Consider the following 26,723-nt stretch of genomic DNA (forward strand, 5'->3'; position numbering starts at 1 on the left):
TAAGAGGTTGGATTAGAAAACTGTGACTTTTGTTCTTTAAAAATGACTTAAAATAGTGCGGAATTTACGAAATCGATGAATTTACTGCAGCTCTATTTCACAGGTATCTGGAGTTGCTACATACAGTCCAGTTACTTAAATTTTATTCAGTGTAGAGGGTTATTCAAAAAAAAAAAGAACTGATTTCATTGCACAATATTTTAATAAGGAAAGCAATAGAAAACTCCAGCCAAGTCACAAGCATTTACTCACAATCAACTTTATTTCCTGTCTTACAAGTGTTCAATGTGGCCACCACCTGCAGCACGGGACAAATCAATGCAATAAGAAGATTCTTCCCAGATGCGTATCATCATATCCACAATCCACTGAGTTGATCGCTGTTGTTATTCAGTGTTTACGGTCATTGAGGTTAGTGGGTAGCAGTGGAACATAAACTTAGAAACTCCTCTTTAAACTGGTCACTGATCATTCCATGATGATGCAGAAAACTGAAGCAATGCCTCATGAAATCGGTTCATTCTTTTTGAATAACCCGTCTATTCCTTGTGGCTGTTCAGTTTTTACTATGTGATATTTCAGCAGTCAGAGAGAATTTTTATTATTTTATATTAAGCTGATAATGCATACAGATAACACGCCAACTAAAAGTGGCCTATGTGAGTCATATCACATTGACTAAATATCACGTTTTTGTTACTTAATGCTATATTGCATAACACTTTATATGTTTAACTAATGCTTTAATATTATTTTTTAAAGGAGCAATCTTTTGCTTTTTTTTTAATGGATTTATGCATTTTTAAACATTTCCCTGTGGTCTACATAAACTGTAAATGCAATTCTTGGGCCTGAATTCTTCATTAATTCAACCACACAGGTCCGTCTACAACCCTATTTGAGTAATGCCACCAGAAAGGTCATACTGAGCGCTGGCCCCTTTAAATGCACATGAGCCACTTCATGTCCCGCCCCCCTCAGGTGTTGACTGTGCTGCTCGGTCCGTTCACACCAAAAACTGATTATTTTAGGTAATAGACTCGAAGTTGGACATATTTCAGTATGGACTTACAACCGCTGCTGCTGACAAACAATTATGTCGTACTCGGAGAAATGTTCATTGGAAGTCTTGACCTGATATGTGCAAATGTCATGACATAACTCGTCATAAGTCGCTTTTCCACTGACCCTCAAATTGTGCAAATATAACTTGTGCATAAAAATTTACCTAATGGAAAAACGACAATTTCGTCAAAAGTCTCATTTTCGATTAAAAGTTTTGCGCTCACAACAGGTGGTTTTCTGGGCGTAGCGCAAATGGTATATCATGCAAAACTGCCAAGGAAAGACCTTTTTTCGCAACTAGAGTCAGGTAAATTAAAAAAAATGGATGTTGACGTACGTTACAACAAGCAAAGAAGAGAAGAAGAAACATGTCACGGTATGTGGGGACACACCAGGAAACCCGATCATTTTTTAAAATTTAGCACGAGATAGAAGGGTAATATATAATTAATAATGAATATATCTGTAAATCAACACCATATTTACATTCGTCGCCATGTTTATGGAATGACTTCTCGTATCATCTCGCGATAATAAATAAACAAATCATCGCATTTGGGATTTTACTGGAAAAACTGACATTACACACTATTGTTTTTTTGACATTTAGTAAATATCGGTAAAGTTTCATGCAGATGTCCAATGGAAAAGTGACTATAGACGTAACGAATTAAGCAGGAATTAAAACAGGTTGTAGAAATCCAATAGATTTTTGCCACAATGAATATAAAGATAGCTTTGTGGCACCTGGAGGGTTCAAATTCCAACTTTTTGAACTATTATGGTCCCCAAATACACAAATAAATGTACCAAAGACTAATAAAAGTGGGTTCAGCAAAATATAACCCCTTTAAGTTTTTATTTATCTTATCACATTCTCAGACTCAAACGTTTGCATACCCATTGTAAATATTCGGTGATACTGCCTTTAAAGTGTGCATTATATGAATTAAACATCTCCAGCGCCAAAATGTATATAAACCTCCACCGTCCCCCTTTGACAGGGCTGAAGTTGACAGTTCAGCTTAAGATTTGCATAGAAAAATCTGCAAAAACCATCCTCACCTCCTTACAAGTACTTCTTTTTATGCGTTTTTTTTTTTTTTTTTAACCTTGTCAAACTACCATAGAACACATTTCTCTGCAAGTTGGAGCATGTGAGCCACACAACTGACCAGCTTTATTACGTTAAAGTGGACGAGCCTGGAAGGAATACAGCTCTGTGGAAAAGCTCAAAGGGCCACAAGGTTAAAGAAACACACAGTGTGGCCCTGCTGCTGCAAACTCATTTGTTCTGTTCATACCAAACCTAAGAATAGTTTGTGTATAGGCCTGAGACAGCAAAAAGAACACTTAGTGCCCATTAAATGGATTGTGACAGTTCTTTATCTGTAACTTTGAGCTCTTAATTTCCCCTCATCTGGAAACATATTTTAGGTCAGTGGTTCCACTCTGAGTGCAATTATAATCATCATTGTGGGCAGAAACCAAGGCTATACTTTTAACATGATGCTGTTGTAGCTTTGTGCTGTGGCCTCCATCCTCTAAACAAAACACTTAAACTCAACTGGATGTGAAGTGGAGTTTCAGTCAAGGGCTACATTACTGCGGAATGTTTTTGAAAATGTACAAATAAAAAGGATTTCCTCTTTTTTTTGTTCCATTTTTCCTGCTGTGGTATCGTTCTACTGCTAAGATAAAGAAGTCACTGTATCACATCATCCACATTTTAAGCAAAAAAAAAAAAGATTATTTCCAAGTTTATTAAATTATGAAAACCTAATGATATAATGAAAGCTAAGTGGAAAAAAAAAGAGAAAAAAAAAGACTTCATGAAAACACAGCTAATGTGATCACAAAAGTAACTAAAATAAACTAAAGTCATAAAGAAAATGTCTTAAGTTTTTGTCGTTGTCCATTATTTCATACATTACAGGGTTGTTTGTACAGATTTTTCAAGGTCAAATTCAAGCACTTTTTAGGTCAGTTTTCAAATTTTTCCAGCACAGCACCTTATCTCAGGGGTAAAACCCATACCTACAGAAATACAAATACTCATGATTATTATTTTAATTCTTTTTTTTTTTTTTTTTTTTTTTTTAAATCACAGCGATGTAAGCTGTATTATGCTATAAACATTTAAAATTATGTTTCATATGAGCGAAAGTTTAGAAATTAAAGGGGAAGGCAAAGTTTTATTCTCAAAAAAGGGGAAGCCACTTGGCATTCTTCAGACACACTCACACTGAACCAAAGATTAAGATAAAAATGTACCTTGAGTCGACCTCAGAACACCCGCTAATTTTCTTTTTTGACATAAAGTTTTATTTTTCCAAAATTTATCACCTCTCTGAAAGTAGCTTTTGCTTGAGTTAATATTAAAAATAAATAAATCACATCACAGTTTCAAGCATATACACTAAAATTCAAGCCCTTTTCAAACCTTGAAAACGCAACATTGAAATTCAAGCGTTTTCAAGGATTTCAAGCACCTGTAGAAACCCTGTACATAAGCTGACAGATAGCACGAACGTCACATGATTGCGTTACAAATCCATCCCTACCTGGAAACTTGGTGATGAAAGTTATGAAAAAGAATCGCATTTGGGATCGTGCTGTACTTTCTCTGACATTCTAGATTCTTATGTACACTTTATAACAAAAAGAGACAAAAACTAACATAGAAACTAATAAAGAAACAACCAAACCAACAATTATGCTTTTAAAAACAAAATAAAACTAGTCTGAAATTGAAAATAAAAGGTCTTAAACTGTAAATTACTATGCTTAATTTAAGAAAATGTAATGAATTGTCACTTACACAGTATCTAAATCTTTTCCAGTCCACTGTGATTATGGACAGGAGATTTTTTTGTGCTTTAGATGAAACATCATCTTTCAGTGTCTAAATAACAGAGCGCCACCGCTGAACAATACGACTGCTTCTTATTTCCCCTCAGACTTTACTAACCAACTACAGTTCAAACCCACTGATAGCCTTTTAAAAGCACTAGAGGAAAAACGGAGAGACTTGAGTGAATAAGGGCTCCAGATTTGTTAAATAAGGGGGATCTGGTGGTTTTTGGCAACTTACATTAAAAGGTACTCATGAACCAGTGAGTAGAGAACTTCCTTAAATTGGCACAGAGCTACATGAATGTATGAGTAACATATTCAGAACCCTGTCTAAACTTTGTCCCACATCTAACGGACAAATCTGGCCTTTTACCCCAAATGCCCTGAACAGTTTAAACCCTCTGCTCATGGTAAGAACTTAGTACTCATCTGTTTTCTTTTTTTTGTTTTGTTTTGTTTTTTTTTACACAAAACACTTCCTGAATATGATAAAGCACTAAAGCTATCAGTTTTCTGCTCTGTTTATTCAGGTCTTGACAAAGTAGCCAGAAGGTAAAGTGAACATTTAATTCTCATCATCCATTCACACTTTCTGATTTACTGCCAGTGGAATATGAGAGAGATGTATTTGGTTTGGAATGCTGGAGGATTAAACTTAAATGAAATGCTTCTTTACTGTTGCAACAAAACCACAATCACAGCACGGACATCTCAAGATTATTAAATAATGTAAGAATGAAGTAAAATATATGCGAAGAAATTTATATTTGGCTTTGCTAACCTTTTTATATGTATGTGTGTTAATATGTACAATGCTATACATCAGTGTTTTTCAACCTTGGGGTCAAGATCCCACGTGGGGTCGCCTGGAATTCAAATGGGGTCGCCTGAAATTTCTAGTAATTGATTAAAAAAAAAAAAAAAAATTGCTAATAAAAAATATATGGTGAGTTAACAGAGACAATCCCAATCCATAAAAGACATGACAAACTGTGAAGCTGAAACTGAAGCACTGTGGTACTGTCTATCTGTCAAATGTTCATTGTGGTCGGTTTCAGATGCTGGAGCTCTTTCATAATTCATAGTTTGTTCAGTATTAATTGTCAGCCTTGTAAATCCAAGCTGGACTGACTGTACATATCCTGACCAAGGAAAATCAATTCTCACTTTGTGCAGTAATCTACACCTGGCTTTACTGCCTCCGTCCAGAATAATATATATTATATAGACTAAATGTCATCTAAAATTAATGTTTATTGCAACATAGTATAGCAAACTATTACATGATGAAAAACAATTAATTTTACCAAAAAAAAAGCCTCCGTTTTGAATATCTGGGATCACCAGAAATCTGTGAAGTTAAAATGGGGTCACGAGCCAACAAAAGGTTGAGAACCACTGCTATACATGATGTATGCATATTAGTATGGAATGTGGTCTATGTAAACGCTTCCATCTATTTCATAGTATCACTTGGTTTTGAGTTACAATGGAAGAAAACTGTGCAGAGCAGCTCTCCACACCCACATCCAGCTGCTCCCCATACACACCGAGACATTCCCCGACTGCAATGCTCATCCCTCCGCCGCGTTCCCAGTTGCACATGCTCAGAATACCACCACGGGGAAGCATGAACAAAACATCCAGATCAGATGCCGCAAAACAACAGCGTGTTACTTTGATCTACTTGAAGCCCCTCCTGGATATTCTGGCCTCTGTCGGCAAATCCAAACACCCCCTTTGTGTCACCGATGATTATAAGAGCTATGAGGTGAATTGATTCGGCTTCAAAACAAACAGAAATGACCAGGTACGGGGATGTCACTGAGTTCATATAGGTTTCTACAAGTTTAAATTTAAGTCTTTATCTAGAACAGAATTTAATGCCCATTTCACAGCCTATTTCACGGACACACTAGCAAAAATTCGTGACTCCTAGAATTTAGGAAAACTCGTGTCAACCAGGTCAAGAATAATCTTTTCTCCAACCCGGCATTATTAAACTTGCACTTCCTCATGGTTACTTTTTGCTTGCGAGCCGTCCCTTTCAGTTCCTAAAGTCAGCTTTCTCGGCTGCACGTGTTGGGCTGAATGTTCTGTGATCGTTTCTCACCGGGGGGCTGCAAAGTGATAAGTGGTTCCTAATTTTAAATGAACTGAGTTGAATAATGTTACATTGTTTGCAACTTGACATTTCCCAGAAACATTTCAACACAATACAGCCAACAAGTTTATGGCAACATAACTTAAGACCTACCATATCAAATTTAACACCTTTTAAGGACTTTTTTTTAAGGTATTAAATGCAGTAAATTCAAGACTGTTAAGACTTTTTAAGATCCTGCGGGAACCCTGTGTGTACTGTTAATATTAAATGTTCATTTGTAATTTTTTTCCCCTCAAGATCATAATTTATCCCCCTTCCTGATATTTACATCTACTATTACCTGCTGATGTTTCAGATGAATTATGTGAATATATGTCACTAAATGTACACTGTAACATCAATAAAACTTTAATACTGTGTCTCATCTGCTATCCTGGTTTCTACCTAAGTGATGTCAGATAGCTCATCATCAGCAATGATGGTGAAAACAACAACTCCCATGGCCACATGTACATATCAAACATGTACAAACTAACGTCTCCAGAAGCGTTGCAATAATAAATAAGCAAAGAAGGTTTTGATTCAGAAATCACTCCACACTCGATACTCTTCCTTAGTCTCACCATATTTACAATACTGTGCTGAAATCTGGGGCAACAAGTACAAGACCTCACTTTGGCTACTAACTATCTTTCAAAAAGAGCTATATGGATCATTCACAATGTTGGCTACCAGGAACACATAAACTCATTATTCTTACAGTCAAAATTACTCAAATTCAGAGACATTGTGGACTATCAAACAGCTCAATAATGTACAAAGCTAAAAATAATCTGTTACCAACAAATTTAAAGAAATTATTCAGTATTCATGAGAGGGGTTATAATTTAAGGGGGAAAATTAACTTTAATATTCACTTAATACGCACGACAAGGAAAAGTTTTGTGTTTCAGTCAGCGGTGTGTGACTGTGGAACAGATTCAACGTAGAGTTAAAGCAATGTCCAAGCATGAAAGATTTAAAAGGAGATAAAAAGACACAATTTTTAAGAGGTACAGGGATGAGGGGGGTGTTGGGTATCACTGGGTGTTATAAAGATGTTCAAATATGTGGTACATGTATGCATATGTATGTACAGGTGTGTATGTGTGTGTATGTATGTATGTATGTATATGTATATATCTGTGTATGAATATGTATTTACATATATGTTATTGTATTATGTGTTTATGTAAATCGTATTTGTTCATAACAATATAAAGCCAGAAACCAAATAATTTAATAATACGTATCAGTCATATTATAGTATATAGTATCGATATGCTTGGACTAGGAAGATTATTACTGTTATTAATTATATAAGGAGAAGTGGTGGGAGTTTGTAAGTTATGCTTCTTCTCACTTCTGTCTTATGTTTAAGTGTTTTGTTTATTTATTTTCTTCTGTTTTGACATTCATATTTGAAATAAATACATCAATCAATCAATCCCACATTACTATCAACATGTTTTGTTACCATTTTCTTTGAGACACTTCAATGATGGTAAAGAACACACAGGGCCTTTACAATGTGAGCTCCAGGTTCTGTAAAACGCTATCAGACAGATCTCATTTGTTGGTCTAAGAACAGATGATCTTTTAGGTAAATACCCCACCCACAAATATCACTTCCACACATACACACATCTTACCTAAACAGGCAGCAGCTCCGACCATGGCATAAAGTCCGGGGGTGATGCAGTCTGCTCCTGGCGAGCACCAGCCTTTGAAGATGAACCAGTCGTGGTTGTAGTAGGCCAGCTGCTCCATGCCCACACCCAGCAGTCTGCCAGCAATCGCTCCCACTGCCATGCTGGGGATGAAGAGCCCCGAGGGAAACCTGGATGGATAATAGACTGAATGATTTCTAATGGGACAGACAGGTTTTCTGATAAGACAAAGAGTCTGTTTACATTCACACCAATACTCCAATCATTAACAGATTTCTGGAGTTACCAGATTTTCCAATGATCATGTAACAGGATAATCGATAGGCTTTATCTGATAACTGCAGCAATCTGATGATGAGAAATCGAATAAACACATGTAGATTTCTCCCCAATACTCCGATGTCTTCATGCATGTATACAGGTTAATCTGATTTCTTTCATTTTTTTACATGTGCACATGTAAAAAAAAAATCTACATAAATGGAATTCACGCAGCGACAACGTGAGCCAAAGGAAAAAGGTAAAAAAAAAACAATGAAATTAAATGAAGGATAGCAGCAACATGTGACCTATTTTGTAGTCTTAAAAGCTCCCACATTAGGACTGCTAATGTTGACACTGTAGGCGTTGCCATGGGCAACGACAACAAGACAAGACCGGGTGTTTTGAAAATGACAGGAAGTGTACATCTTATATCATGATGTAAGTACGTACTCTGAAAGAAATCAAATAATGGACTGAAACATGTAAACCAGGGTTTTTCAGTTATCGCATTTCTGAAGTGCATGTAAATGCGTCGCATCTGATTACGGGAATTATCAGATTTTTTTTGGTCATGTAAATGGGCTCAGTGTCAGTTTGGACTCTACAGAAGAAGTATGTGTTATTGGGTTTCTCAGTGACACACATCATCAACTTCATAAATCCCTCTCTATTAACATTTAGACAAGTCACCTGGTGAAATGGACGGTGGGAGAAAAAGTCAAGGTGGAGCAGAGAGGGATACAGTAAAAAGACAAATGCAGCTACTTTACATGTTGACCAGCAAAGGACTATAAAACTATAAACACATTAAGTAGCTGAAACACACACACGCACATTGACTCGATGCATAGTTGTGAATATTTTTTGTGCTTTCTGCTTTATAGAGACCAGTGACTGAAGTAGTAGAGCTGCAACGATTAACCAATTAATTGGTTAGTTGGTCTATTAAATTCATTGACAGCTAGTAATTAAATAGAGTGAAGCATATTTCCTTGTTTTAAAATATCTTTGTGTTGTGGACCAAACAAGGCACACAAAGATATGATCTTTGGAAAGCCCCCCCCCTTTTTTTTTTTTGCTAATTTCTGACATGATATAGACAGTACATGTAATAATTCAGAGATAATCAACAGACAATGAAAATAATCATTAGCTGCAGGACTCAGGCTGAAAATTCTGATGGGATTTCTTATTTCTTATTGTCTTATTTTTAATCACAGATTCAGGAGGTTGCTCAAGGTTGTTCATTCCATCCCTGGCTGTTGGAGGAAACTGGCTGATGCCACTGGTGTTTACATTGAAATATGAAGATTTTCTTTCATTTTCCCATGTAATAAAGAACATGCATCATTTGTTTCAATAAATTTGTAACAGGAATATGGATTTTATCACCAACCTTAATGCCTAGTTACTTTGACCCATCCTGTAGATTAGATTAGGCTAGATTAGATTAGACTTTATTGATCCCAAAACAGGGAGATTCAACAGTCAAGGCAGCAGCAAAATAAAGTGCAAGAAAAATTGTGTAAAGATAGTGCAAAACCCACTATAAATAATAATAATAATAATAATAATTATAATAATAATAATAATAATAATAATAATAATAATAATAATAATAATAATAATAATAATAGCATTATTATAATACAAAACAATATCTCATCCTTTTTATGCTAATTTAAATTGTTAGCCTTTATATGTGCAAAGTTCGGTATTTCTAGTTTTAAGTCTGTATCTGAAGCTTTGGCCTCACTTAAGTCAAAGTTTCAAATATTTTGTAGTTTTCTAACGTGGATTACTGTCCTCTCAAATATGGCCAGATATAAAACTCGTCTGGTACTCGTTACATCAGCTGATAGAGTTGAAACCAGTGGTCTGGAGGTTTGTGTGAACATGGCAGCCTGGGATGAGGTCGAACTCCTGGCCTGCATTATTGTTTCCGTCCGTCCCTGCGCCTTCTCAACTCAATACAGCCTCTTTTTAATTAACATGTTAACCCCCTTGTCATTTTTTAACAAATAACACGATCTCCCATCAGCCACATGATGGTGAGTCATCCTGTTGTGACTCAGTAAAGTCTGCAAGTTTAATTGCAATTCATCTGATCTGAGAAAGGGCACAATGAGTCATTTTGGTGAATCAAATTTGGACGCTGGTTGAAAATCTGGTAGGTAACATATTAAAGACAGCTGCCTTCATGGGATTTTCACACACACTACACAGCACTGAGTTCACAGAGAGTCAATAACAGGTGTAATAACATCAGAATCAGCATTAGGTCTGCTTGCAAAAAAAAAAAAAAAAAAAGTTCAAAGGGAAAGACTGGCTCGGGTTAAGCAGGTCACCAAACACACAAATCCAAAGAGTATGCATACGAGAGACATGAAAAAGTAAAGCTGTGCTCATCTGCACCGACCTTCATGCCAAAAGTAATGACGGTGATCATCATCTTGAAAATTAAAGCCAGTGCCAGCTGCCACAGGGCGGTGTAGAGGCCCGGTCCGGCAGGCCGGTCTGCTAGACTGTTGCCAACACCCGTTTCTGATATGTTGGGTGGCTGAACAGTATAGGAGAAACAGATAGAAAATAGGGAAAAAACAAAAGAAGATGAGATGGACAGAGAGAAGAAATGAAAGCAGAAGTTAATACGCTTTTAATAGAAAAATAAAATGTTGTTTCAGCCAAAAAGATTAAAATGACTCTTTCAAACTCTGGCTTAAAGGTAGGGTAGGAGATGTTTTCCTGGAGCATTTTTTACTGTATTGCTTAAAATCCCCTTCACACCCCAATTACAACCAATTAATTAAATGCTCTAATGCAAAAATAAACATTTTAGGTCACCTGTGGAATGGACAGGACTGAAAAAAACACCATCCAATCATTTCAACCAACCCATCGAAATGATTGAATAGCGATATGTCTGTCAAACTCAACTGCCATTTGTCCCTCCCCCCTCTGTGCGTACCCCTCTTTGTGAATGAATTGTGCGTTCTCAGAGATTTGGAGCACTTGTACAGGAAACAAAGCCAGAGTGAGAGCTTAGCTATATTAACTATATTAAGATGGAAATTTTCCCGGGAAACTGTTTTGTCACCAACATAAATCACTAGGGAATGTAACGATAGATAGATAGCTATGAATTGGGGCTGTTCTGCTGACAAACGTAATCGTTAAATGCACAGACTACAGTGTTCAAATCAAAGTGTAGTGAGCTGCTAGCCTGACATCAGTTTTACTGCAATCAGCTGTTCTTACTAGCCCAAGATTATTTAGAACATATATCAAAATAACAAGTGAAAAGTCTAACTTCTAATCTAATGTACTGATGAACAGGCCTGAATTCAGAGGTACATAGATCCGCAGGGGGGGTGGGGGTGGGGGGGTAGGGGCGTGAATTGTAAGAGCAGCGGTGTTGGAGGAGACTGAATGAGGTATGCATGGATCCGCGGGCCGGAGCCGGGCGAATTGATGCTGTGCAGTGCTCAGGAACCCTAGGGAACAAGTATTGCACGTGCTAGTACTCTGGAGGTGTGGCTTCGGGTGGGGGGGTGGGGGGGTCTGAAGAAAGCAGTTTGGACTTCTGAATTGAATATTTTCAAAATGCAGCTTGCTCTGTTCTTAGGCAAACAACCAGACTGTATAAAAGGATTTGTAAAAATATCTGTTGAATATTTTGTTGGTTGCTAGCAAGAAAGTAAGCACTAGAAAATGGATGACTGACAAACTACCCACATTAGAAGATTGGATAGAGCTTGTTAAAGAAATTTCCCTGATGGAGAAACTCACATTCGCATTGAGATTAGAACAAGACAAATTTGAGGAATGCTGGAAACCATGGATGGACTTTATAAACATTCAAAAGGAACAAATCATGACACTCAGTGTTGTTTAGCTACTATATTATTGTCGTTTGTATTATTATTTATTGTATGTTTTTTTTTTTTTTTAATGTTTTGTGGTTTTAAAAAAAAGGGGGGAGAGAAATCAAGAAGTGAAAACACTGGAGAAATACACAGAAAACAACAATACAGTCAGATTGTTTTGTTCTTTTCTGAAAAGAAAAGAAATATAGAAAAACTAGAAAAGCACTTGGAGAGCGCAGACCTCCACCAAGGCAGATCAGTGCCCCCGCCCCCCGATCACTACCAAAATTTAATCATTTGTTCCTTATGCCAGTATCAACATTAACTGAAATTTTCATCCAAGTCTGTCCATAACTTTTTGAGTTATCTTGCACACAGACAGACAGACAAACCAACGCTGGCGAAAACATCATCTCCTTGGCGGAGGTAACAACATTCTAAAATGTTATATGTACATGTGAATGTACAATGTGTCAATTCTCCATTACAAAATGAAATAAAAACTTGACTTATAAAAAAAAAGTAGCTTGCTCAAACTGTTTTTCCAAGATCTCCTACCCCGCCTTTAATTCACCTGGCTCTTCTGCACAACTGACCTGTTTGTAGCCACAGAGCTGAGAGGAGTCGAGCAGAGAACAGTCATTGAACAGCTCCGAGATCAGCTCAGCTCCGCTCATCCGGGTGTAGCTGTTTGGGTACGCAATCACAGCGGTCAGCGCAGCAACGACCAACACTTCGATGACAGGGTAGTGACCCAGACGTGTGGACTTACCTAGAAAATAAAGACAGGAAAGGTCAAGAAATACACTGTGGTTAGAAATAGGGGTAGTGGTGACCTTTAAAAAATCCTTGAGCGCATTTGTGCCTTTGTTTACTCCACACATACAGTCACTGTAACACATTTACTTACGTCTCCTACACCAGGCAATATTGGCCCTGATGAACAGCGCCCCCCAGAGGCCTCCAAATATTCCCAGCAGGATGAAGGGACCCAGCTCCACCAGGTGCCACGGGGCGTGAAATTCGACGTAGAACAGCACCAGACGGCTGTTTCCGAACGGGTTGATGGAGCGCAGGGTGAAGGCTGCGACCAGAGCGGCGAAGAAGGAGCGCCATAGGGTTTTTAGGGGGAAATAATAACTCACCTGGAGGGCAGAGAATCATGTACAGAGAGCACGCTTTAGATGGAATGAAAAGCTCCAAACAAACTTAAAAAACAATCACGCTCTTCCAAAATCATCACAAAAAGTATGATTATTTAACACACAAACATGATATTATTTACTGTATATTCAACAAAGAAAGATGCCAGGGATAATTGTACAAACAGCTGTAGAACAGATTAACATTTCAATCACTGATAGGGGAAAAATAATGTCTTAGGACAGAAACTTGTTTGAAGTAGTTTGAATTTCTGTTGTGCTGCCAAATAGCACTCACATGAAGCTTTAACTCCGGCATCTTGGAAATGATGACAATGAAATTGGATAAAGTTGCGCATTTATTTCCAGGAATATCCATGTAAACACTTTTTCACGGTTTATTATGCCTTAATTATTTGCCAAAGCTGTGCAGTGTACAGCATGAGCCAGAACAATTAAAGAGGATTGTGAAAGAATTTAAAAACACTACGGATTAGTTTCATTTGTTACTGATAAAACAACCGTAGCCTTTTGTTCTGAAGTAAAGAATCTATTTCAGCTTCCAGCTTTGTGTGCCTCTCTGTAACTTTGCATGAAAGTGTATATTTTATGACTGATTGAAGAAAATCTCGTATTACACCAGACGTCCTGTGATTTTGACATCAATTTGACATACAGTGAGTGCAAACGGTGGAATTCCAGAGAAACGACTGAAAATAAGTTGATCGGATTTAATTTACAGTATTTAATGAATGGAGCTCACCTCCTCCAGGCTGAAAAGAACTCCTCCTATGGGAGCACCGAAAGCTACGGACACCCCAACCGCTGCAGCTGCTGATAAAACCTAAAAAAAAAAATAAAAACATTTAATTACAGAACAGCAGAAAACAAATGAAAATGGGACAGTTTGATTAAATACCAAGTAGTAATTAAAGTATTTGGAAAACATTTGGTAATTATCAGTTAGGACGAGGGTGCAATTTGTCAAAAAAACGGGGGGGGGGGGGGGGGGTTACATACTTTCAGCGTCTTACTCTCGGCCTCTATTCCTCTATTATACAGCGGTTCTTACACAAACTATTCACCACTGTTCCCATAAATACTGGACTCCATGAATTTGTCATGTTTACCCCCCCTTTACAGCACCCTAGTGCATGGGGACGTTCACGAATTCTGAGACTGCCGACAGTTCGGTCCAGGTGAACGTTAGTGCCAATAATGTAGGATATAGGTGTAAGAAAACTGTCACAACCTGCCTGTTATTTCAATTGGTTGGCTGTCCCCCCTGAGGATGAAATTAAGTGAGCAGAAGTAGGGATGGAAAAACCAGAGGGGGGTTTGTTCCCCCCCCACTCCCCCTAAACAAATTGCACCCTGGTTAGGGCTAACATCATTTGGCTCTGAAGGAGTGATGAGTTGTTTTCATTTGGTCTTGCTGTGGGAATCATGATTTTTTTCTGTGTAATTTGCTCAAAACAAAAAAAAAAAACCCCTCAAAGGAGATCAACATGTAGTCATTACTGTTGAAATGAACAGATGTAGATTTAATAGATAGCATCTGAGTTAGAATATTCTGGTCTGAGTTAGTCTCAGTGGTTGTGATCACAGTGCACTGGTACTGTGATTTAAAATGGATTCATCAAAGCTGAAAAGACACGATAGATGATTTTTTCAATTTGTCTGACAGTAGCTTGGTTCGGTTTCATGCTTTTATATTTACAAATGAAGAGGTTGTTTAGTTGTCTTAAAGGCACAGAGTTAATGCTAAACATGTGCCAAATGCATCCACTTCAAAGTTAAGTTAACTTTTCACAAAGATGCGTTGACATGGAACACAGCTTTCTCAGCTCGAAGCATTTGATGGAGTGTGTAAATAGTGTTACATGAGAATACTGGTCCATCATTCTCACATTTCCAGACTTGCCTCCATCCTTCATTAACACTGTGACAGTGCTACAGAATGGTCACACATCATCCATTATTATTTTGGATTTGGGTAAAAGTTATCTGGGTTGTTTGGCTATTTCTTCAGCTGCACTGTGCACAGGATGCTGCAGCAGATGAGGAAGTGAGGGAGTGCACTGTGGTATTAAAAAGACTAAATCCCTAAAAAGGGAAAGAGCTCACAAAAGCCATCTTCAGGGTTCAGTTGCAGCTCAGAGCCTGTTGTTCTTTGGTGGACTTTCAAAGCGATAATACACAGAGAGTAGAAGGAAAAAGAATAACAATCCTGCCACAGCACAATGCAAATATTCATTCTTCCTCTGGCAGAGTCCCTACAATTAGCCAGAAGACTTGTCTACAACTGTAGCAATAAAGTTTATATGAAAAATATCTATATTGGCTCATGAGACAATACTTTAAACAAACCATACTCATGTTATTCCCCAATATTATGACAAGTTTAAATCACACACTTGGTTTTAATCTTACACATTTGCCATTTCAACATTCCAGAACTTCTATATGTTTATAAAGTAAATGAAAAGCTGTTGCACAAAGTTGCATTAAGATATTGATAAAATGATGAAATGTTTAGATTTTTTGCTTCTTCATATTGCTCTTAATTCAATCACACATTCTCATCTGAGCCTGTAATCCATATAAATCAATATGGGTGCTTCTATGAAACTGGGTTTATTTTGGTATCTGGTACTTTGCCAGCTTTTTACACCCAATGATAAAAGAGAAATTTAGACATATTTCCCCCCAGGATGTACCTAATGATGACCTCGGATAAATGCAAAAAAAAATTATACTCTTGCTCTGAGCCATCCCAAAATTAAGGAATTTTTAATAAAATATTGGGGAAAAAAATAGGACCTAAATTGGGACATGAAAAACTACCTAGGTGTCAGTGCATTTGATCTGAAAAGCATGGCTTGAAATAGTCTTATATACAGGCTATAAATAAAGACACTGTTAAATTTGACAATCCTAGTGGTTTTTCTAATCCAGACATGTAGGTTTTTGTATGAATCCTCAGTCTCATTCCAGGTTTTGTGCATAATCAATTGTGTCCACTCACGTTACATGCAGAACCTGCCCATTTAAACATAAATAAATCACGAGTGATTTTGCAACAGCGGTCATTTTTGTGAAACACTATGCCTTGAATATGTACTTCGATTCCCAAAATGTACCTGTGAGAGAACAATGCACACATGTTTTGTATAAACTGTCTTGGTTAGTTCTATTGAAGTTTTCAGATCAATAGTTTTACTTGCACTTTTTTTCTATGTCTGGTTTGCAATTGCACAATTAGCCTATTTATCTTTTTATTTATTTATTCTTCTAGCTCTAGGACAGTTAGTGTAGCTTTAGAATGTTAGCCCCGTTTTATGTATTTGGCTAAAGCCGTTCAATCTGAGCAGACTTTCCTGTATCTGTCATGTTTAACGGTTTTCTTCCAGTATATTATGACTTTGTAATTTAAGTGATGTTTGTTTAGTTAGTCGTTTGTCCAGGACAACAGATGGAAATTAGCTTCTCTGCTAAATCTGGTGCATCCATAATCGCTCTTTGTAACTAATGCCAATACATACTGTCCTGTAACTACATAAATAAATAAATACAAATACAAAACATATTCCAAAAAAATTATAGTACGTAATTTTCGTGTCCTTTTTACTGTGTTACATGCAGATTTTTGTATCAAAAATAATATAAAAATCATAAAAATGTGTTTTATCTGAAAAATAGTTTTGTTTTCTTTTTTATCTGAGTAAATATCTATTTTTAAAATAGACCCAAAGTGCTTCCAAACTTACTCCATAACATTACTGTACATCTGGTTTGAATTTTTTTTAATAGAAGCACCCATATACAAGTGTTAAAGAAAAAAAATGAAGAATTTGTGTACACACAGAACATGTAACACTGTTTTCCTTTCAGGTCAGCATAATAGGCTGATGGTTGGATATAATATATATTTAGGATTTCATTTCTGTCCTGCTGAGTTGACCTAAAATATTTCCCCTGACAAGGAATAAAGCCCCTCATTATTTATTTACCTCTCGCCGTTTGGCCTCATTCTTTCGGTACTTGGTGAAGAGATGACACAGTATATTAGCGCAGCAGCAGGCCACATGGACCAGAGGGCCTTCCTTCCCTAGACTGAGCCCTGAGGATACAGCTAACACCAGGGTGATGGTCTTGATGATCAGAGTCCACTTCCCCAGGTAGCCACGGATGATGAAGCCGCTGAGGATGGTTTTGATCTGAAAGAGATGGAAAGTGAATATGGATGTTTGCATGTCCATGGATTAGTCTGTGTGTGCAGAGGGGATGAGGATATGTTAGTGTCTGTTTATGTTAGTGTGGGATCACATTGGATATGCGTGTGTGAGCGTGTAACTGAGACAAAGACAGTGTAAACATTGATGGAAGGCAAGAAGAGAACATGGAGAGAGGCCAGTTTGTGCTCTGGATATTTTTCTTTAAAATAAGCAGTTAATCTCATATGCGTGGGGCAGCTGACCAGCATCTGACCTTACAGTAAAGACACTGTGAAGAGGAATGGATTTAAGTTACACGAAATGAACAACGGTCTTCACTCAAGCGAAGGAGAAACAAAGAGTCTGTGTATTCAGTTTTGTTTGTGTTTTGTCTGTATAATACAAAAAGAATGAATCGGGTTGGAAATGTTTGTGTGCCTTTAGATTTTCCACATGTCTTTTCAAAGTGTGAGTAAATCTGCAGCTTTTCACTTCCTCATTAATAAAGACGGAGGGAAATAGAGCAAATAAGAAGGTAAACACTGAGCCCGTTTACATGACCATAAAAATCTGGTAACTGGGAGGAATTCGATAACTGCTGTAATCAGATGCGATAATTGAAAAACCGTGGTTTACAGGCTTCTGTCCATTATTTGACTTCTTTCAGAGTACGTACGTACATTATGACATAGGACGTACACTTCCTGCTATTTTCAGAACATCCAGTCTCGTCTTGGACATTCTAAAGGACAACTTCTGGAATGTGTCACTATTCCTGTATTTCCTCCCATTAAGCGGATGGAGGATGTTGAGAGTTGTGTACCTTTTTCCTTAGGTTCACATTGTCGCTGCGTAACTTCCGTTTATATAGATTTTTTTTTTTACACATTTACAGATGTAAAAGCTTGAAATAAATCAGATTAACTTGTATACATGCATGAAGACATCAGAGTATTGAGAGTATTGGGGCGAAATCTAGGTGTGTTAACCCGATTTCTCATAATCAGATTACTGCTTATCAGACAAAGCCTATCGGATTATCCTGTTTACATGATGACTTGAATAAATCTCATAACTCCAAAAATCGGATAATGATCGGAGTATTGGTGTGCATGTAAATGGGCTCAATAATGGAGGGGCCAAGGAAATTGTGTTTGGATTATGTGCCTAACAAACACTTTGAGGTTTTTGTTTTTGGGGGTGAGGCTTAATGAGCTACTTAACCATAGTCAGTGTATTGCCCCACGCTACCTGACCTGAAGTCATTCGATAACTTTGACTCAGGGCAATTTCACACCTAAAGATTCAAACCAAGGTCTGAGCCAAAGTTCAAGGATTTGTAACATTTTCAACAGTAAGCCTTGCAATTGCTTTTGGCAACTGGCCTGAAATATCAAAGTATCCAAGAAGTGTTTGCATACTGTGTTGAAGCATGGTTCAGTTTATCCCGACTAAAACCACCTCTTTTGGCCACACCAAAGCTCTGCTGTTTGGTCCACATCATGATACGAGGAAGGCTGCATATCTGCAAATTTTGTTTGAATCATACTGCAACCTCCAGACCAAATTAGGCAGGTGAGAAAGCTCTTTAAATTATTTTTCAATTTTATCTCAGCTATCCTCATAGTGAGCTTCAAGTCTGCTGCTGTCTTGATCGGTTAGTTTGTCAGTGTTACTGTGTGGCTTTTTGGTTTGACACATTAATTAACATCTAAAAAAGCAGTAAATGATCCCAATCAACTCCCATGTATTATTCAGGATAGTTACTGTTTTTGTCAAACAAGTCACGGATGGAAGTCACAGCTTCAGAAAAGGATGGGTGCTTCTATGAAACTGGTCCCTAAAAACAGGACAGCGGGGCTAAAAAGTCAAACCAGATGTAGACTAATATTATAAAGCAAGTTTGGAAGAACTTTGGGTCTATTTTAAAAATAAATATTTACTGAGATAAAAGAAAAACTATTTTTCAGATAAAACATATTTTTATATAATTTTATACAAAAATCTGCATCTAACACCGTAAAAAGGACACTAAAATTATGCGCTACTATTTTTTCAAACGTCTTTTTATTTTCTCACATGTACATTTTGGGAATCGAAGTAAATATTCAAGGCAGAGTGTTTCACAAAAATGACCGTTGTAACAAAATCACTTGCGATTTATTTGTGTTTAAATGGGCAGGTTCTGCATGTAACACGAGTGGACACGATGGGTTACACACAAAACCTGGAAAGACACTGAGGATTCATAAAAAACCTACATGTCTGGATTAGAAAAACCACTAGAATCGTCAAATTTAACAGTGTCTTTATTTATAGTGATATATAAGACTATTTCAAGCCATGTTTTCCAGATCAAATGCACTGTCACCTTGGTACCTTTCCTGTCCCAATTTCGGTCCTATTTTTGGTCCCAATATTTTATTAGAAAGTCATTAATTTTGAATGTCTCTGCGCAAGAGTATCATTTTTTCGTGTTTATCTGAGGTCATCATTAGGTACATCCTGGGGGGAAATATGTCTAAATTTGTCTTTTATTATTGGGTCTAAAAAGCTGGTAAACTACCAGGTACCAAAATAAACCCAGTTTCGCAGAAGCACCCACATAGTTTTACACTTAAAATGATACTGATTGGTTTTAGATGTCTAAAATATATTTTACTGCTATGACCGTTTACTGCTTAAGAGTCCATGAAGAAAAGAGTCATTTACCACATACAACTCTGTTACTTACTATAAGTAACTATAAATGTTTTGGTTTGGATGCATGCTGCAAGAAAAAAAAGGACAAGGAGAAGGAGAGTAACATGGCTGATCCACAAAATGTTGATCGCTCAAATTATATTTTGTGCACGAATGGGAAAACCCAGTGAAAACAGTCAGTGTACACTCTGATGTATCCCAGTAAATGTTATGAACCTGCAGAAGTGTGGCGTTAAAGTATGTGACCTGTACTAAACATGGCATCAGTGAATGCAAACAAACGTTAGTGATGACGAAAAAAGGCAAAAATAAAGTGTGCATGGAAGATGGCTGATCAATATCTGAGGGGGAAAATGTAAAAACTGTATCTGAAAAAAATATGTTTTATTTTAATGGGTGTTATTTTAAATATAATCTCACCTCTGGTATTCCTGAGCCACAGGCATACGGAGCGAAAGCCCGAACTAGAATAACGGCCAGGAAAGAGAAGAGTAAGGCCCAGAATATGTACATCACATAGTTCACTATGTAGGCGAACGCACCCTGTAGGAACAAACAAAACACACAAGAGAAGACTCAGTAAGTACGTTATACAAAAGGAATACACTTTATTCAAAGGGAAAAAAGAAAACTGACATGCTATTTCTGATCACCGCCAGTAGGTGGAACCAAAGCATCACTAGTGCCATTAATAGTGACAAGGATAGTGTTCATTAAGTTCAAAAAAATGTGAGAAAATGTTATAAATCTAGGCGTGAAAGTGTGAACATATTATTTAATGTGATATAAGGTCCATAACTCACACATTTATGATTTTCAGCCAAATATGCAGCAAAAAAATGCTAATCCATTGTTATGAAGTACTTTAATGCAGACTGTTAGGTTTTCAGTGAGCTCTCTGTTTCACCATCTTTAGAAATGAGGAATTTCAACCTGAATTCACTTTTTTATTCCCAAATTTGAGCCAGAAATTAATAAAGGATAACATTCACCCACTAAAAGTAGCTCAGAAATGTAAGTAAATTACCATAATTTGACATTTTGATCAAGAAATAATAATGTGCTGAACTAATTTTTCAGGTTTTTTTATAAAATAGCAAATTTGAAAATAATGGATAATAATAATAATAATAATAATAATAATAATAATAATAATAATAATAATTTAGCATTAAAAATATCATTTAGCTTCTAGATACTGGTGAATTAACCATTAGAGAAACACAAAATAAGGATTTTGGTCATTACCAATGCTGTTCATTTAGGGTAGCTGTGACATAAACCATATATTGGGTAGTGGTCAAATAAATCTTTTAAGCTCTGAATATAACTTCAGTTTGCTCTAAAAATTAAAAAATGTAAACACTGTCAACATTCATAATAATAACAAAGAAACAAAATTTTAAACTAGAAAAATACTCGGAGAGCGCAGACCTCCGCCAAGGCAGATCAGTCCCCCCCCCAAGATATCATCACCAAAATTTAATCATTTGTTACTTGTGCCAATATCAACATTTCATCCATAAAATCAAATAGGAATAGGAGAAGCAGAAATAAGCCTTTGGCTTCAGCTTCTTCCTTTTTCAGTTACCAACTGTGTTAATTTTATGTTTGTTTGTTTTTTAATATGTATGTGTTTTGTACATAACCGAAACAAAAATATTCATTCATTCACTCAAATCAAAATCAAAATTTTAAATCAAAATTTCATCCAAATCCATCCATAACTTTTTGAGTTATCTTGCTAACAGACAGACAAACAAACAAACAAACCCTGATGAAAACATAACCTCTGCCGTTCCTTGGCGGATGTAAAAACAACTTAGATTAGTCAGTCATTAATTAGTCAGTCATTTAAGTGCATCCATCACCTCTGAAGTCCCTGTAATGAGCTCAGCCCAACTCTGCCACTGTGGACACCGATCCCTCTCCTGAAACGTTGTCTCATTGGACGTCCAACAGCAGTGCTCATGATTAAACCAGAAGCCGATAAGACACACTCCGTCCTTCATGTCTGTGAGCCAATGGGCTGCGATGTCGATGCCACCTGCCAGAGCACCTGGAGGAAGAGAGAAAACAAGAAAAAATGAGCAGTGATTTCACTCCATTCAAACTCTTCACATATAGATTTCATTATTAGGTCTATGTAGATGTAAACATGTGTTGGAGAGACCAGGGTTCCATAATTAAATGTCATATCCTCTAATGCAGGGGTGGTAAATATACGGCCTGTGGGCCAAAACCCGCCCGCCAAAGTGTTCAATCCAGCCAGTAGGATGAATTTGTCAAATGCAAAAATGCTACTGAAGATATTAACAGTCAAGGATGTAAAAATAACTTTAGTTCAGGTTCCACACACAGGCCAATGTGATCTAAAGTGGATTAGACCAGTAAAATACTATCATAACCTATGAATAATGACAACTAAAAAAAATGTCCTTTGTTTTAGTGTAAAAAAGTAAAAAAAAAACTTAATTTTAGCTACAAACTATCCTTTCACAAAAAATCTGAATAACCTGGACAAATATGAACATAAGTAGACTTGAGAAATAAGTTTTAGTAAAGCAGTAGAAGTCAATTTTAACAATATTCTGTCTGTTACTAAATGTTTTGCGTATTTGCAGATCCACTGTGATCTGTAAGTTGTAATGTACATGTGTAAATGATAAACTGAGGCAGAATACTATTAAAATTTAACTTATTTTACTCAATAAATTTCAGCTTTGTCATGGTTATTCATGTTATTCACATTTTTTAAAGTATAGTTTGTAGATGTAAACATTTTCATAAGGTAATTTCACTTTTTTCCACTTTAAAACTAGAAAAAAGTCTGGAGTTGACATTATTTATATATTATTATGTTATTATTTTACTGATCTGCCTCACTTCAGATCATATTAGGCTGAATTTGGCCCCTGAACTAAAATGAGTTTTACACCACTGCTCTTAAGTTTCCCTTTTAAATCTCCTGGTAAAAAAAAAAGATATAATTCTAGTCGCACCATATTCATTTCTTTTACAAACATGTCAGCCTGCCTACTTCCAGTGTTATTGTGCAGTGCTACTTTGTGGCTCTACACCTGCCATCCACCACCACATGGGAATTTATGTTTAGCTGATGCAGGTACTGCAAAGCTCCCGGAGAAGATGGATTAGGAGACACCTTTTAGACATTTCATCCAAGTAGATGGTAAAGTAAATGACTTTGTAATTTCTGTTTCATAAATAACAGTAATCCACCAAACTAGACCTTTGTGCTTTATAACTTACAAGTATGTTGTATTTGTGTGTTTATAAGTCTGTATTTTATTAATCTAATCACAGTCCTGTTGTCAACCTGTGCACTTACATAACAGCATAAGTCTGTTTTTTCTTTTACTAAACAAATATGTCAGTAGAAACAGCCATTTTCCGTTTTATGTGCACTCTGCTCATTATGTTTGTTAACGATCATTAACAGTCAGTGCATCTTTTGGTAATTGGATTTTCTTTTCAGTAACAAAAGAAAACCTAGTGGTTAATTGATTTTCGTTTTAAAATAGAAGAATTAAAATTGAATTTCAAGGTGGTTTTCTTTTTCAGTGTCAAAACAGATAAACCAAATTAAAAAAGCAGACTGATTTTATTTTCTCTTTCTAATAATAAAAATAAAGTTACTACCTGACAGAAATGGGCAAACAGACCAAAAACACCAGATTTTTTTTCATTTTCTGAGACCAGATGTTGTCATTTTCAAGGAAAGAGCGGTAATGCCTCAGTCACAAAGATTCTTATGAACGATGGGTTTGTACGAATCTTCCAGTTCGTACAAAATCTGGAGTTTGTAGACATTTGTGGACCGAGCATTAGTTTCTTACAGCCATCTTATAAAGTTGGTACGGCTGCCATTCAAATCGCATGAGTAACTTGAGGCCTCCGTGAGAAAATGATGTGATTTTGTGTCATACGAGGTCCGTACAGTTGTCACGTTCTTTGAAAGATGCCTTGGAACCTTCCTACATCATACCTATGGCCACTTCATTAATTTTTTTGTCATAAGGTGGCTATATGGCACCTTTATGTGCTAATCACAGCACTCTCAAGTCATAAATAGGTAAGTAGGTAGGAAGGGGGACTGTGGCTCAGGAGGTAGAGCAGGTTGTCCAGTAATCAAAGGATTGGCAGTTTGAATCCTGCTCTGTCCTAGTCATGTGCTGTTGTGTTCTTGGGACTGGCCTATGAATGTTCAGGGGTGATCGGAGGGGCCATAGGCTTGAATTGGCATCCACGCATCTGTCAGCGTGCCCCACGACAGCTGTGGCAACATACAGTACAAACAAAAAGTTAAGGGTATTTTTAATTTTGGGGCTATTTCTTTCAGTTGGGATTCTTGCACAGCACTTTTTACTTTTTTGTGTGTGAATTGAATTGAAACACATTTTTTAATGACCAGACAGTTTTATTTACAAATGGCAAAAATGACAAAAAAAAAAAAGACCAAAAAAAATCCTTATTTTTTTGTTTGTAGCGTATGTAGTTTACCACCACCAGAATATTTTTAGATTTCAGAACATTTAGATCAGTATACACAAAGTGGCCATGCACTCTCTTAAAAATCCTGTGTCGTGATCATCGCATTCCAGATGGCAATGATGCCCACAACACTGAAACTTCTACAGCTACAGCTGCAAGATGAGAAAGAGGAAGATTGAGCAGTTATGGCTGCTGTTTTAGTCTGGCAGCAGCAGAAGAAGAGGGACATTCTAAAAGACTAACATAAAAAAAGCTAATGCTCCCGCCATGAATGTCTATGAACTCCAGATTTTGTACAAAATGGAAGATTTGTAAAAACCCATCGTTCGTAAAAATCTTTCCTTGACAGTGACAACATCCAGTCTCAGAAACTGAATAAAAATCGGCATTTTTGATCTATTTGTCCATTTCTGTCAAGTATTAACTTTATTTTTTGTTATTAGAAAGAAAAAACAAAAACCAATCAGTTTTTTTTATTTGGTTTATCTGTTTTGACACTGAAAAAGAAAAACATCTTGACATTAAATTTTAATTATTCTATTTTAGAATGTATATAAATATCAACTAACCACTAGCTTTTCTTTTGTTTCTGGAAAAAAAAAAACAAAAAAAACAAAACAAAACAATCCAATTACCAAAACATACACTGACCCACAACAAACATAGAACAGACTAGTCTCAGCGTTAGTAGCAAAAGGTTTGCCGTGTATGTTCACATGAATGTCCTTTTGCAGACCAAAGAACACGACCTCTATGGGAACATTTTGGACTTCAGCACACTAAGCAGAGAGGTAGTAAAGATAAAAAGACAAGAAAGTCGCTGTATGCTGCAACAAAACAAATACTTATCAGCACATTAAAACAGCATAGAGAAAGGAATGATGAATGCATTTGGAAGTTTTTATTTATTGCACCTGTGTGTGTCCATTATGCAGTTGTACTACTGAGAGAACATAGCAAGTCAGTGGTACTAGCTTCATTTTGAAAAAAGATATTGCTAGTGAGTTTTTGCACATTTGTATCTGTGTAGAGAAAATGCATATCAAACCTATTAGCAATCTGTGCCTTTTTCGTGCTAAAAAAATTACCAAACAATGTCCACAATAAGCACAATATAGTCTTTTTCATATAACTGTGCAGCTCTTGTATTGATGTACCAATGTATGTACCTGACATGAGTCCCACCAGCAGCATGAGTAGCCAACCAGAGAAGGCATCACTAACGCTGTGCAGTAGAGCCACAGTCGACTGTCTGCTCTTATTGGTGATCTGGATGGACACAGAGACAGGCATTAGAACGCAATCACAATGAAACACTATATAGTTTTATTTCATACTTTATAATATTACATTATATACAGTTACAATGAAATATTATATTTATCATGTGCTATCAAAGCTAAAAAATAACCACCCCTGTTCCCCTTTTGCTCATATGTGCTGAATCAGGCAATTGCACTGTTTATACCTTCTTAATTCAGTATTCATTTTGCAGTTTTGGTTTTTTTTGGCCAGTTGCTGAACCACTTGAATACCCTTGCTGCAGATATAAGTCGTTACCTAATCTTACCCTGCCAGATTAAAATCAATGAACTATGTAGGAAAACGGTGACTGTACCATCTACTGTCAACAGCAAGGTGCATAACCTCAATTCTCGACTCTGCGAGAATCAGTGGAGCTACAAATATAAAAGCTAAGCGGGGCGTGAAGAGCGATATGTCTCTCCAGTCCCTGCTCAAATACAGGTTACATGTAGTTGCTTTCTACGACTAGACAAACCTTAACTGGACGGGACATTTTTGTACTTATGCGATAACTTTTGTTCTATCCTCAGAATTCAACAAACCAGGAGTTTTGCCAAGGTCATGCTAGTTATAGCTCTGGTACCCTGGAGGAATTCTTCATTTAATTACAGGTACACCTGAGAGTTTAACCGAGCATGTGCGGAACAGCAACGACAGTTTTGGAAAACCTCATTCTGCCTTCCTCTGTACCTCTCTGTGTCTGTCTCGGTCCTTGCTCTTCTCTCGGACCCAGTCGATGGTGTTAAAGTCTTCGTAGGTGCCCAGTCCAGGCACGGGGTCCTCCAGTGGGTCCACGAGATTGCCGGGGCCGTTACCGTTCATACCGGCTGCTCTGCTGCTGCCGCTGCAGCTGCTGTACTCATCGTAAGCTCCTGGGAGGGAGGGACAGGGAGCAGGACAGAAAAGAGAGAGAGAGTCAGAGAGAGAGTATGATTTAAGACCAAGTAAACCATCTTCACACCAGCTTCTCGGTCACT

At 36.9% G+C, this 26,723-nt stretch overlaps 1 protein-coding gene across 2 annotated transcripts in view; it reads right to left on the reverse strand.

Annotated features, from left to right (window-relative positions):
- The window catches only part of clcn5b (chloride channel, voltage-sensitive 5b), a 70,070-nt gene that overhangs the window by 15,779 nt on the left and 27,568 nt on the right, over nucleotides 1-26,723 (reverse strand). For both annotated transcript variants that reach the window (XM_030162189.1, XM_030162188.1), the window contains exons 3-12: nucleotides 26,437-26,618; nucleotides 25,611-25,710; nucleotides 21,801-21,988; nucleotides 20,350-20,472; nucleotides 17,023-17,229; nucleotides 13,773-13,853; nucleotides 12,778-13,012; nucleotides 12,464-12,639; nucleotides 10,420-10,561; nucleotides 7,720-7,905 (exon numbers count right to left, since the gene is read on the reverse strand). In XM_030162189.1, the coding sequence (XP_030018049.1) occupies nucleotides 7,720-7,905; nucleotides 10,420-10,561; nucleotides 12,464-12,639; nucleotides 12,778-13,012; nucleotides 13,773-13,853; nucleotides 17,023-17,229; nucleotides 20,350-20,472; nucleotides 21,801-21,988; nucleotides 25,611-25,710; nucleotides 26,437-26,618 (1,620 nt within the window). The remainder of the gene's footprint in view (nucleotides 1-7,719; nucleotides 7,906-10,419; nucleotides 10,562-12,463; nucleotides 12,640-12,777; nucleotides 13,013-13,772; nucleotides 13,854-17,022; nucleotides 17,230-20,349; nucleotides 20,473-21,800; nucleotides 21,989-25,610; nucleotides 25,711-26,436; nucleotides 26,619-26,723) is intronic.

Source organism: Sphaeramia orbicularis, chromosome 18 (genome assembly GCF_902148855.1).
Source record: "Sphaeramia orbicularis chromosome 18, fSphaOr1.1, whole genome shotgun sequence".
Lineage (NCBI taxonomy): Eukaryota > Metazoa > Chordata > Actinopteri > Kurtiformes > Apogonidae > Sphaeramia > Sphaeramia orbicularis.